The sequence below is a fragment of the Palaemon carinicauda genome, chromosome 38 (assembly GCF_036898095.1).
Source record: "Palaemon carinicauda isolate YSFRI2023 chromosome 38, ASM3689809v2, whole genome shotgun sequence".
NCBI lineage: Eukaryota > Metazoa > Arthropoda > Malacostraca > Decapoda > Palaemonidae > Palaemon > Palaemon carinicauda.
The window spans coordinates 13,971,470-13,983,969 of NC_090762.1; the positions used below are offsets into that span (position 1 = coordinate 13,971,470).

Genomic DNA, 12,500 nt, shown 5'->3' on the forward strand with positions numbered 1-12,500 from the left:
TTTTGGAAAACAAAAGGAGATTATGAAAAGTAAAATGCCACTTTCTCTAAAATGAAAAGTATTCAATCAGATGGTCCTAACAGTTTTAACAAATGCATCAGAAACATGGATGGAGCCTTACTGAAGCCTTAGAACATAAGCTATTTACAACTCAAAGAGCTATGGAAAGAATAATGATGGGAATAACACTGAGAGATAGAAAAAGAGCAACATGGATACGAGAGCAAACTAGAGTAGGGGATATTCTATAAAGAGCTAAGAATAACAAAATGGGTCCTCAGAGATTGCAAAAGAAGCAGGGGAAGGAAGAGAAGATAATGCATTGACAAACTATGAAAGTTTGCTAGAGCGAAGTGGTAAAGAAAATCCATTAACAGACGTAAGTTGAAGGGCATGTATCAGGCCTTTGTTCTGCAGAGGACTAGTAACGGCTGATGATGTGTCAATAGGCGTATGAGATGATGATGATGATGAATATAGAGAATTTTAAAAATTAAGGACTATAAAACTGCAAAGGTTTATCAGTTTTTCTTTCATGCAATATCAGTTACTCTCAAAATACTTTCAATTTGCTAAACCTGTACTATACAGTAATTATTTCTTGCTTGATTTAATAATCTGTTATTAGAAGTGGACTTCATATGGATGCAGTGAATTACCATACATACATACATACATACATACATACATATATATATATATATATATATATATATATATATATATATATATATATATATATATATATATATATATATATATATATATATAAATTTCAATAGCCTCTGTTAACTAACTTTGGAATGCTATTGCAAATCTTAACTTTGATTATAATCAACTTTAATCATAGTTAACCCCTTTATGTGGCTGGGATAATATAATAATTACTAACCACATTGTACGCTTAGGAAATTAAAAAAGAATTGCAATTGATATCTAAGTGAATGAGACGTATATTATTCTGTAACAGAATCCCATGTAAAACATCCCAAAACATTATTATAGAAATTATTCTACATTAATCATATGAATTTATTCTACATTAATAAGTGTAACTTTGGAAGGAATTGATAATAAAATTGATGAATGACAAAGTAATCTTACCTTACGAAAAAAAAAAATCCAATTACAATATTGATATACAGTAAGACAATGTCCCACAGTTCATGTTCATTGTATTGATATAATTCATATTAGCAATCAACTGCACATTCTGTCAATCAAATACGTAGTGGTTTACAAGTAACATAGCTTTGATTTGGAGAGGTAGAAATGGCATTGGGTAGTACAGCATGATCCATTGCTTTGACCTGTAACAGAGGGCGAGCTACGGTGACCTACCCCGAGCTGTCAGCTTGTCAACAACTCCTCCTGTCCCAAGACCCAGAACTTCAATGGTAAGTTGTGTGCTTATTCTGTATCTGTTACCCTAGGTGATTTATGGACTTTTGAGGCCCGTATTTTTCAACTATTTCGTATAGGATTTTAACGTGTTTTCCTACGCTTATTGGTAGATTAGAATTCAGTACTCCTCTACAATATTATTAAGAGATTGTTTATAATAATGACGTTCACATATTATTTCAGACAGATTGCCCTTTTCCTAAAGTTTTCTTTGTTTAATTTGGGAGGTTTTGCTTTGATTTAAAGGACAAATAGTTTGTGCTACCAAGAACAAGTGCTTGGTATACGGTAGTTGTAATTGAACTTTCTGTTTCATTATATGTATATATATATATATATATATATATATATATATATTCCTATATATATACATATGTATATATATATATATATATATATATATATATATATATATATATACACAGTATATATATACACACAGTATATATATATATACACACACACACACACACACACACACACACATATATATATATATATATATATATATATATATATATATATATATATATATATATATATATATATACTAATTTTAGTATTGTTTCATGTTTTGAAAAACAACACTCTCTTCTTGGATAAACATTTGATATTTTTGAGTACTGCGACTATTTTAGCGGGTATAAAATTTTGGTTAACATACACAACAGTATTTACATTATAATAAGTATATTTTATACTGCTGTAAGACACATCAGTGTAAAATACACTTAACATTTAGATAGAAATGTGAAAAGTAGGTTCAATTTTTTTTTTTTTTTTAATCAAATAAAGGGTGTGAATTTAGGCCAGGTGAAGCTGAATAACTGGAATGATAGGTGGAAAGTAACCAAAGAGAATTATAGAAAAGTAAAAGGTAGAAAGCAATGCAACTGAGGCCGAAGCGATGATGCAAAGAGCCTTTCGTACCATCGACAGTGTACTACCCTGACAGACTCTAAGAAGCACACCACTACTGTGCCAGTAATCTAGGGGGAAGACATAATTGGATGGCACTCTAGTTTTCTGTATGGGAAAGAATCTTATTTAGGCTTTTGGGAATCTGTAGTCCCTTGAATTTTTATATATAAAGGAATACCTAGTTATCCCACCAAAGTAGTCTTTCAAGAAAATTTTTACAAAATCTTTTGTAGGGACCTATATTTTGGGATACATATCAATGAAATTTGAATGTTCCTAAATTTTTGCATTTCACAATAATTTTATCATTATTATTATTATTATTATTATTATTATTATTATTATTATTACTATCCAAGCTACAACCCTAGTTGGAAAAGCAAGATGCTATAAGCCCAGTTGAGTACCTTTAATCTCTTATAATAAATCATGAACACTACTTTAATAATTCTATTTCTTAAATGAGTCTATTAAATATATAAAATAGGATTCAAATATAAACAAGGAGACGAGTTGCTGAGATTCAGTTTTGGAGAAATAAGTCATACCGCTAATTTGGTTTCAAGTTTTAAGCAGAATGAAGAGGACTACCCTTCATTCTGTTATATTCTGAGAGGGCTTTTTTAACACAAGAGATTTTGAACTCTGGATTTCGTTTGAGTTTTGAAATCTTAAAGAATTAAGCCAAGGGTCTCTGGAGAAAATCCCATTTAGGAGTATTTATATGAATATCCAAGTTTTGCAACACGTAAATAGAAAGTAAAATTACGGCTTTCTGAGCATTACCTACCTCACAAAAGAATATAAAACAATCACATCAGAAAGTATTTTACCACTAGAATTTCCTTAAAAGCATCATAGAAGTTGTGTCCCCAATAGCTTTCTTTCTTCCTAATTAGCAAATAAATCTCCACTTTTAGAGATTTCGTAAGTAAAGTTTCAGTAATATAAGAGATATCCTCTTTTATAATGCTTGAAATATATATGATTATAAGACGTACTTCAATAACAGAAGCTGTGTTGTTAGCGAGAAAATATATACCATATTTATACTGGTCATCTATACGTAGTTTACTTTGCAGCGTATACGCATACAGTAATGTGTATCATGAATCTAAAATAAATTAACATATATATATATATATATATATATATATATATATATATATATATATATATATAATATATATATATATATAATATATATATATATATATATATATATAATTCCAGTAATAAAAAAGCTAAAGAATTACTTCTTGTTAAATCCCTGGTAGCTACTTTTGAGAAAAACTTTATTCCTTCATTAACGGTATCAAACCCATTTCTCCCGAAATTACTTGATATCATTACTATTTCTTTTCTGAGCTTCTATTTCCTTTTATACTTCCATTACACAATATACAGCCATCGTCAAGGATTCCGCGTCCTCAGCAGAATTCTTCTTCAACGACAAACTGTGGTGTTACGTCACCTAGACAATCAGGCGTGAAGAAATCCTATCCGCCTCCATCCCCCTCATCAGGATACAGATCAAGGAAGCTGCCAGAAGTTCCACCTGTCAAAGCCAGCCAGGTGAACAGTGCGCATGCAAGGTCCCATGCCCAATCTTCTCAAGTGCCTAGAGGTAGTCCTGGGAAAACAGTGACCATACCTCCGAGAACATCTAGTTTAAACTGTCAAGTAAACGGTGGAAGTCGACAAAACCTGTGTAACGGTTTTCAAGATGCTCCAACTCGTGGAGTTCAGCCATCATTGGTGACATCATCAAAGTCACCTCCAAAAAGAACTGAAAACATTTGCAAGAACTCTAGTGATAGTTCATCCAGTTTCAGAGAATTTTTTGGAAAGTATAGTGAAGACTGTGAGAGGCCTAAGCCCAGACTTTTACCCTTCAAGGAAGATAATAAAGTTGAGAAAAACAACCGTTTATCCTCCTCAACTCAGGACCTAACACATGTGTCTTATTCTTGTATGAATGGTAACTTGAGTGGAAAAACTCATTACTCATCTACTGATAACTTAAGTGACCAATTGCCTCCGCCAGGTGCCCTCCAGGTCAGTATACAGAACTAGGAGGCAGATGAGGGGAAATGAGTCCTTAGACATGTGCACTGGCTCTAGCTTATAAAACTATAGGGCTTTGTATGTTATGCTCTCTCTGGTGCTATATCTATGCAAAATATAAAAACAAAAAAAAATATATATATGCTTGCTGAAATAGTAACAGATCCATAAATATATATTTACATACAAGCAGTATATAATATATATATATATATATATATATATATATATATATATATATATATATATATATATATATATATAGTACATGTGTATGCAGAAATCACGAAAGCTGACACGTGATGAGCATTAAATATGTATTGTAGCCACGAAAGGAAAAGTGAAAAGACTTAACTGGAGTTAGTGCTTTTGTTTAATTAGTGACATCGACGGTTGCAAGTCCATCGATGTCACTAATGAGACGAAAGTACGGTATATTTACTTTTTCTTTGTGGCTATAAATCATATATGAATAGGTGTATGTATATATATATATATATATATATATATATATATATAAATATATATATATATATATATATATATATATGTATATATACATTATATATATATATATATATATATATATATATATATATATATATATATATAAAATACATATGTCTGTACTGTAAAATTATTCGATATCTCCTTAGATGGCTGTGTTATGAAGAGCGTGAAAAGCACTTGAAAACAAGACGTTTAGCACCCCTTACGTTTATTACAAGCTACCTAGTATATGTTTTATTTGGATTGATGTGTATTTCATGTGTAAATTTACTGTATAAGGAACTCTCACACTTTCACCAGTTTTGTGGCACGTAGAACAATGTTGAATGCACCCCAGCAATATTTTCTCATGCACTGAGGTAATGCTTCGCCTAGTTAGACGTTCGTAATTTAACAAAACCGTAATATGACCCAAGGAGAAAGACCGATGTTACCATTCCATATCGCCTTGTGTAAATATGTCTTGTTGCCTTTTTGATGGATTTCCCAAATCAGAGTCTTTTGAAGTCTTTTGATACACCGTAAATTCTAAACACATTTTCTGACTTGCTCTACGGTCCTTTCATTAGATGAATTTTGTAGATTCAACCAAAATGAGAATCTACCTTTTCAAGATATGTATCGCCAAAAGTAATTTTTGTTTTATCTAACTGACCCAGATGAGTGAGTATCTGAATATCTCGAGTTCCATTTAGCGGTAAGGAAAAATGGCCCAATTTTCAATATGGATTTAATTGTCCCAAAACGTATTTCCACAAAAATTCAAAAGTGAAAATTACAGTTACGTTGTAATTTCTTCAGTTTGCTTGATCTAAATTAATATGTATTAGGATTCTGATAGAACGAATAATTTGTCCATTTTTCCCACCAGAGAAACATTCAACGAATCTCTATAACAAATCGAATAGACAGACATTACCCACAAATCTCCCCATAACCGAATTGATATAGCCGAAAAAATCCCCTGTAGTCTTTCTGCCGGCAATCTTATCTCTACACCAGAATTGGAATAAGCAACCATGTTAATCCCTTCAAGAATCTAGGGTCTGCCTGATTTTGGACAAGACAATTCCCCAGTTTCTTCAGAGTACCTCCCCTTTTCCCTCCAATTAACGAGTCAGTTCACGCGAGGAAGCTTTTTGATCTTATAATTATTAACTGTTGGAATTTATTGAATGGCCTCTCTTGTATCCCCCGAAGCAATACCACAACTCTCTCTCTCTCTCTCTCTCTCTCTCTCTCTCTCTCTCTCTCTCTCTCTCTCTCTCTCTCTCTCTCTCTCTCTCTCTCTCTCATTTATCAGTGAAAGACGAAGTGAATACCACGATTCGCCTGATTCCCGGGTCACATGACTTTACGTTATACAAGTGGATTTTAAATAATTCTTATTGATTTTCCTCTTTTTCTTCCGTCTACGCATGAACGACGTGAATTCTGCATAATCTAAAGGCGTCACTTGGGTTGTATGTGCTAGATGCTTTTGCGTAAATTAGGACACCCTATTTGCTTGATACAATTTACTCCAGCCCGTGGTAAATACACCATTAACTTTAGCTCATTAAAAATGTAAATAGGTGTTCGTATATAGCTTTAGAAATACAAATGGGACTATGTGAAAATTATTGTGCTATATTGAAATAAATAATATGAAGTTATATCCTTTTGATGTAAATGAAACTGTGCAATTACGACTTGAAATTCCCATTCATATTGCACCAATTCCCTCTCGGAAGCTCAGTCTCTTTCCCCTTCACATGGTAATAGAAAAAAAGTATAATAATCTAGTCCATTAAATGATCTCAACTAACATGCAGACCTTTTTCTCTTTAACCCCAACCCCCATCTTCTTCTTTCCTTTCTTTCACCTCCACCTCCTCCTCCTCCTCCTCCTCCTCCTTCGTCATGGTCGCCCTCGAAACTCGGCTTCTGGTTCATCGGCGTTCGACCGCTATTGCTCCTGCAACTCCTGGTGGTTCTACGCCTCGACTTCAACTTTAACCTCAACCGAACTTCAATCTTCGAAACTTCGGGATTTGTTTCTTTCTGTTTCCATTGGTGGACTAATCTTACTCCTGGACGGGAAAAAACGTTGGAAACTTGAAAAAAAATATTTATGATGCTTCGGATACTTTGTGGTGATTAACGCCCTTTGATCATATTTCGTGTATTAATCCGTGGGCGTATTGACGTTTTAATTTGTTCCAATTGGTGCGCATTACCTATCGTATGTGGGTTCCCGACGGTGTCTTGATGGTCTTCATCTGGATTCTCGGGCTGCATTTACTCCTTGTGTAACATGGAATGCTGATTGCTATGATTGAACTACAATCGACTTCTGCTTTATACTCTGGCCTGTGTTTGGTGTTGGTGGCGTGTTTGTATGTTTGCTTGTGTATTTATGCGTGTTTCGGGTACATTGGTCGTGTTTGTGCGTTGACTCGTACGTTTGTGTGCGCGATGGGTGATGGCGTGTGCACTGCGCGTGTGTGTCTGCTGGTGGTGGCCGTGTTGGGTGAACCTGGCGTTTGTCTGCCATCACGCCACTGTGGCACTACCTTGACACTGCCCGGGTTCGGCGGTGGGGGTGGCTTTGCTGCTACTACTTCTGCTACCTCCTCCCCGTCCGTTTGCGACTCCTCCTCTTCATGTTGCTGGGACTACTCCTCCTCCTGCTGCTGTTCCAATAACTCTACCTCTTCCTACTCATCTTGTGGCTGTGAATCATCATCATCTTCCATTGGTCGGTGGTGGTGCTGCTGCATTTGCCCCTCCGCCCCCGCCTCTTGTTGGCACTCCTTCCTCCACGCTGTTGTCGTCAACTGCTCGTCGCCTTTCTTCGGCGACGGTTGTCTGCCGCTGCGGACTCCCACCGCTTGTTCTTCCTCCTTCTGCTGCTCTTCGCCCGACGACGTCTCTTCTTGCTGCGGGTGGGACTCCTCTTCCTCCTCCCCCCCTCTTTCGTGGGGCTGGTGCCACGGACTGGCCGCTACGACGGTGCCACCGTTGGTGCTCCTGCCTCTCCTGCTAATCCTCTTGGCCCTCCTTTTGGCGACTGCCTGGTCCTTGGTGCCTGGCCTTCCCCGCTCTCCCGCTCCTTGGTCGTGGTCTCTGCCCTACCGCGGGCGTCGTGGGTGTCCGGGTGCCCGGGTGGGTGTCGGTTGACAACGCGGGCAGCGGGGGGGCGCGGACGACAGCATGGTGGACCTTGGGGGGCGCCGCGCCAAGGCCCCCGCCCCCAACCACAACAACAACAACACCCATCAAAACGGTTCCAACGGCACCATGTCACCTACGTCAGTGACGACAACAGGAGCTCGGCCAAATGTGTACACCGGAATCTCCGTCAAACATTTGGTAAGGCAGTAGTTCGAAAGTAAGGGTCCTTCACCCCCCCCCCAGTCCATTAATTCTTCCACCCCAAAAAAAAAGCTTCTATTCCCCCATCACGCATCTTCTCGGTCCCTCTTCCTATCTTTTATGTTCCCTGCTTCCTCCTCCGTATCATGGAATTCCTTCATCGTCTCTCCTCTACCTGCCATGCTCATTCAGCTCCCTCCCCCCTTCCCTCTCCTTTAACCATCTGACCCAGTCGAGCACCTCCCCCTCTTCGTTGCGCTAAAGTTAGATAGAAGAGAAAAATGGCCGAGAAAGCAATAATTAGTCAGTTAAATTAGTGCAAGAAAGAGAAAAACGATTGCGGAAGCATTCATTAGTCGCTTTAATTAGTGATCGTGACTGAAGTGGACAGTGGTTCAGCACCGAGAATCTTAATTTAACGTATTCCCACATCCCCAATCTTCCCGATTAAAGGGAATCATTGATTTTCCTCATGATAACACTAATTACGTATCGTTATCTTTCGTTCATTTGCAGTGATTGTTTTCCCCCATCTATCAGTGATTATATCAATTTGAATAAAGAGAGTGACTGAGGCAACTAGAAGTATTTGCTTAAAATAATTTCATAAAAATATAGTGATATGAAATGTTGACTTAAGCATTGTTTTATGTGAAAATTAATTTCATAGGTATTTTGTGTTCTAAATCCACTTAAATGACTTGCGATTTCGAAGAAAATAACTCGTGATATGCATAAATACATAATAGAAATTCGCTCTACGAGTAGTTAAGCACGTATTTCACTTTTAATAAGTAATTTAGATAAATAAGGGTGATACTCAAATTTACCTGCTAACACATTGCGTATTATGCATAAATACATTATAGAAATGCGCTCGTTATGCATATAATTCAAGGCTATTAATAAGTAATTCAGATAAGTGATAATTAAATTTACTTAGTTACGCACTGTCATTACAGGGTAGCGTAATAAAATCTCGTATGAATCTTCTCCTTATCGGATTGCTTAATATCAGTAGGATATACCACTGCTTTCATATGTAATTTTCTTTTACATTCAAGTATTTACATGAAAGAGAAATATTAGAACTCAAACTCAAAATTGCCACTTGAGAGATTTTTCCCCCCTAAGTCTTGGTTAATCTTAAGACTCCACTGCCTTTGTTAAAGCGTAAATGGATCGATAGTGCCGTAAAAAACATTCTATATTGCCATTAGTGTACTGTTCGGAGTCATTTCTCTTATTCAATTTTTCTCTTTTTTATCTAAGTACTTTTATTTAATTGTTCAAAACATCAAACATAGAAATTTTTCGTTATTTAATTCTTGTTCTTTTGTTATTTATTTTATTATTCCTTTCGTATTATGCATAACTTATTTGTCCCTTTGATCTATAATTAAATAATCTTAGTAAAGTATTTAATACAATATACTCTCATAACCTTTATACTTCGAGGGACTTTTCCTTATCTTTCGTTATATTATTAAACTTATCTTAATATTTGATCGTTGGTATTACAATACTTAATTTTTATTTCATATATTGGTAGTAATACATTATAGTGGATATCACATTACAATATAATGGATATCATTGTTATCATTACCATTATTATGGTTATTATTAATCAAATGACTGTATTACTCGAATTAATACCATTTTATACCAATTATTATAAATTCTATTATATTATTTAAATAAAAATGAATTATTTACTGTAAATATTATCATCTAGTAGTTACAGTATATACAGTAGTTAGTTGATTAATCTTACGCATATTACACACGCTGCTTCTTGGACCAATCAGCGTCGAAGCTATTGTGACGTCACCCGCATGGGGGAGATGAATGGGGTGGGAGGCCCCAACGGGCTTCTGGGTGTCCAACCTTACATCACGAAAGCTAACGTGGCTCGCCTGGTGAGTCCCATTAAAATAAATAAATAAATAAATATATATATACAGTATATATATATATATATATATATATATATATATATATATATATATATATATATATATATATATGCACCAACTATATTTGTGGATTTTGAATTGTACTGTCAGTGATTCATATTCCTAAAATGCACAATTCTACGCACACAGCTATATATATATATATATATATATATATATATATATATATATATATATATATATATATATATATACAGTATATGTATATATATATATACATATGTGAATATACATATATGAATATAAATATAAATATATATATATATATATATATATATATATATATATATATATATATATATATATATATATATATGTGTGTGTGTGTGTGTGTGTGTTTGTGTATGCAGAAAGAGAAAGTAAATAAATAGACTATTGAGTTTTCTTGCACTGTGAGTGAATCGTTTTTATAATTGCACAACGATTGCCAATATATATTTATGGGTTTTCTCCCTTATTTTACGTTCATGTCCTCTATTTCCTGTGTATTAATGTTATTTTTACTTTCTTAACTTATACGTCCCAACACGCAATTGTTTACATTCAACTTTAGGGCGAAGGCGATTTAAAAATTTTTCTGGGTGAATGTGAATGGACGTGTCAGTTCCAAAGAAAATTCTTGACGTGTGAATGACCGTAATGTTTTATATGTTATAATCCTTTAATCCGTGAAGTATGACTGACCTTTTAAGAATATATTGTTATAAACCCATGAAAGTATGCGTTTGTAATAGAGAAAAAAAAAATGTAGATATCTATTCGTTATAGAGTATCTATTTCTTACTGAGGAAGAGAAGTTAACCATAGATATGTCTTTTCTTGATTTCTTCGGGTCTAGGTTATAAAAGAGCATTGTGTTGCCCATCTATTTGGCCACTAATATTCTAAAAGTATCATAGGATACCATTTAATGATCTTTAGTAATAGTTAAATAATTTAAAACTGATCTGTCATCACAGCACGAAATATTTACTTCCAATCTGCGCCACTCGAGAGATGATGACAATAGAATATCACTGAAATAGAATTGAATTGGGACACTGATTGAATAAAGTTGATTAGAAGAGTACCAGGAAATACGTGGTAAAGGTATGGTGGAATACAATCAGAAAAATTATAAATGTCAGGAAAATCGTGGAATTGAAGTAAAGCGGGAAAAGACTAGACTAATAATAATGCGAAAAAAATATCAAATGACTTTGGGTCCGTATTCTAAAGCTTAACTTCATAATGGAAATACTCCAACATCATGTTGAGTGACATCAAAATTAGACTTCAACGAATAAATACACGATATTTGATGTACGATTACGGCAACGACAAATGATTGAACAAGAAGGGCTGAGAGAGAGAGAGAGAGAGAGAGAGAGAGAGAGAGAGAGAGAGAGAGAGAGAGAGAGAGAGAGAGAGAGAGAGAGAGAGAGAATTTTTGTAAAGCCTTTATAAGTTTACTTCTCACATAACAGTTATGCTTTTCTTTGTTTTTTAAATCGTAATAATAATAGCAGAATTGGAACTGGCTTTCATGGGTTTGGGAAGGGCGATTTTTATTTTGCTTTTAAATACTGCACTGCTTTTCACTTTATGCACAAGTGTGTCAATATTGGTTAATACTGAATTTGTGTAATATATATATATATATATATATATATATATATATATATATATATATATATATATATATATATATATATATATATATATTCAAATCATTGTTTAAACTACCGACTTCATTAATTAATGATAAGTTTTTTTTTCATGAAATTGCACCTCTTTGGAGATAAGGAGATTTTTTTCTCTCTCTATCATTGGTTATTTAGACATAAGCTGCCAGCCCGTAAAATATGACAATTACTTCAATAAGAAATGCTTTTGAATCCCTCATAATATCACTCAATTTATCCCATACTATAGTAGTTGTATTATTGCGTATTTTGTAAATGTCTCAAATCTGCGATGTATGTTGTTGACCTACGTGTTGTTGTTTGTAGTGCGCATCCTTCGTAGGACCCATGTACCCCGATGCCACGACGCCCTTTCGGCGTAAGACCACCACAGGGGTGTCTGTAGCTGACATGGTGAGTAGCTTTAGCAATAGTTGGCAACTCACGAAAACAGCTTATTGTAGTGTCACATCACAATTGTGTGTGTTTTTAAAAGCAAGCTATTGTAAACACTATTAACGACCGGCACGATATTAATGAGCACACAGCAACGTTAAAATTATGAATTTAGAAAAAAAAATATATAGTTCAGATGAAA

At 34.6% G+C, this 12,500-nt stretch overlaps 1 protein-coding gene across 1 annotated transcript in view; it reads left to right on the plus strand.

Annotated features, from left to right (window-relative positions):
- Nucleotides 1–12,500, plus strand: part of LOC137630241 (titin homolog) — a 186,997-nt gene that overhangs the window by 81,831 nt on the left and 92,666 nt on the right. The window contains exons 18-22 of the mRNA XM_068361699.1: nt 1,320–1,397; nt 3,733–4,383; nt 8,077–8,256; nt 10,071–10,181; nt 12,230–12,316. Of these exons, the coding sequence (XP_068217800.1) occupies nt 1,320–1,397; nt 3,733–4,383; nt 8,077–8,256; nt 10,071–10,181; nt 12,230–12,316 (1,107 nt within the window). The remainder of the gene's footprint in view (nt 1–1,319; nt 1,398–3,732; nt 4,384–8,076; nt 8,257–10,070; nt 10,182–12,229; nt 12,317–12,500) is intronic.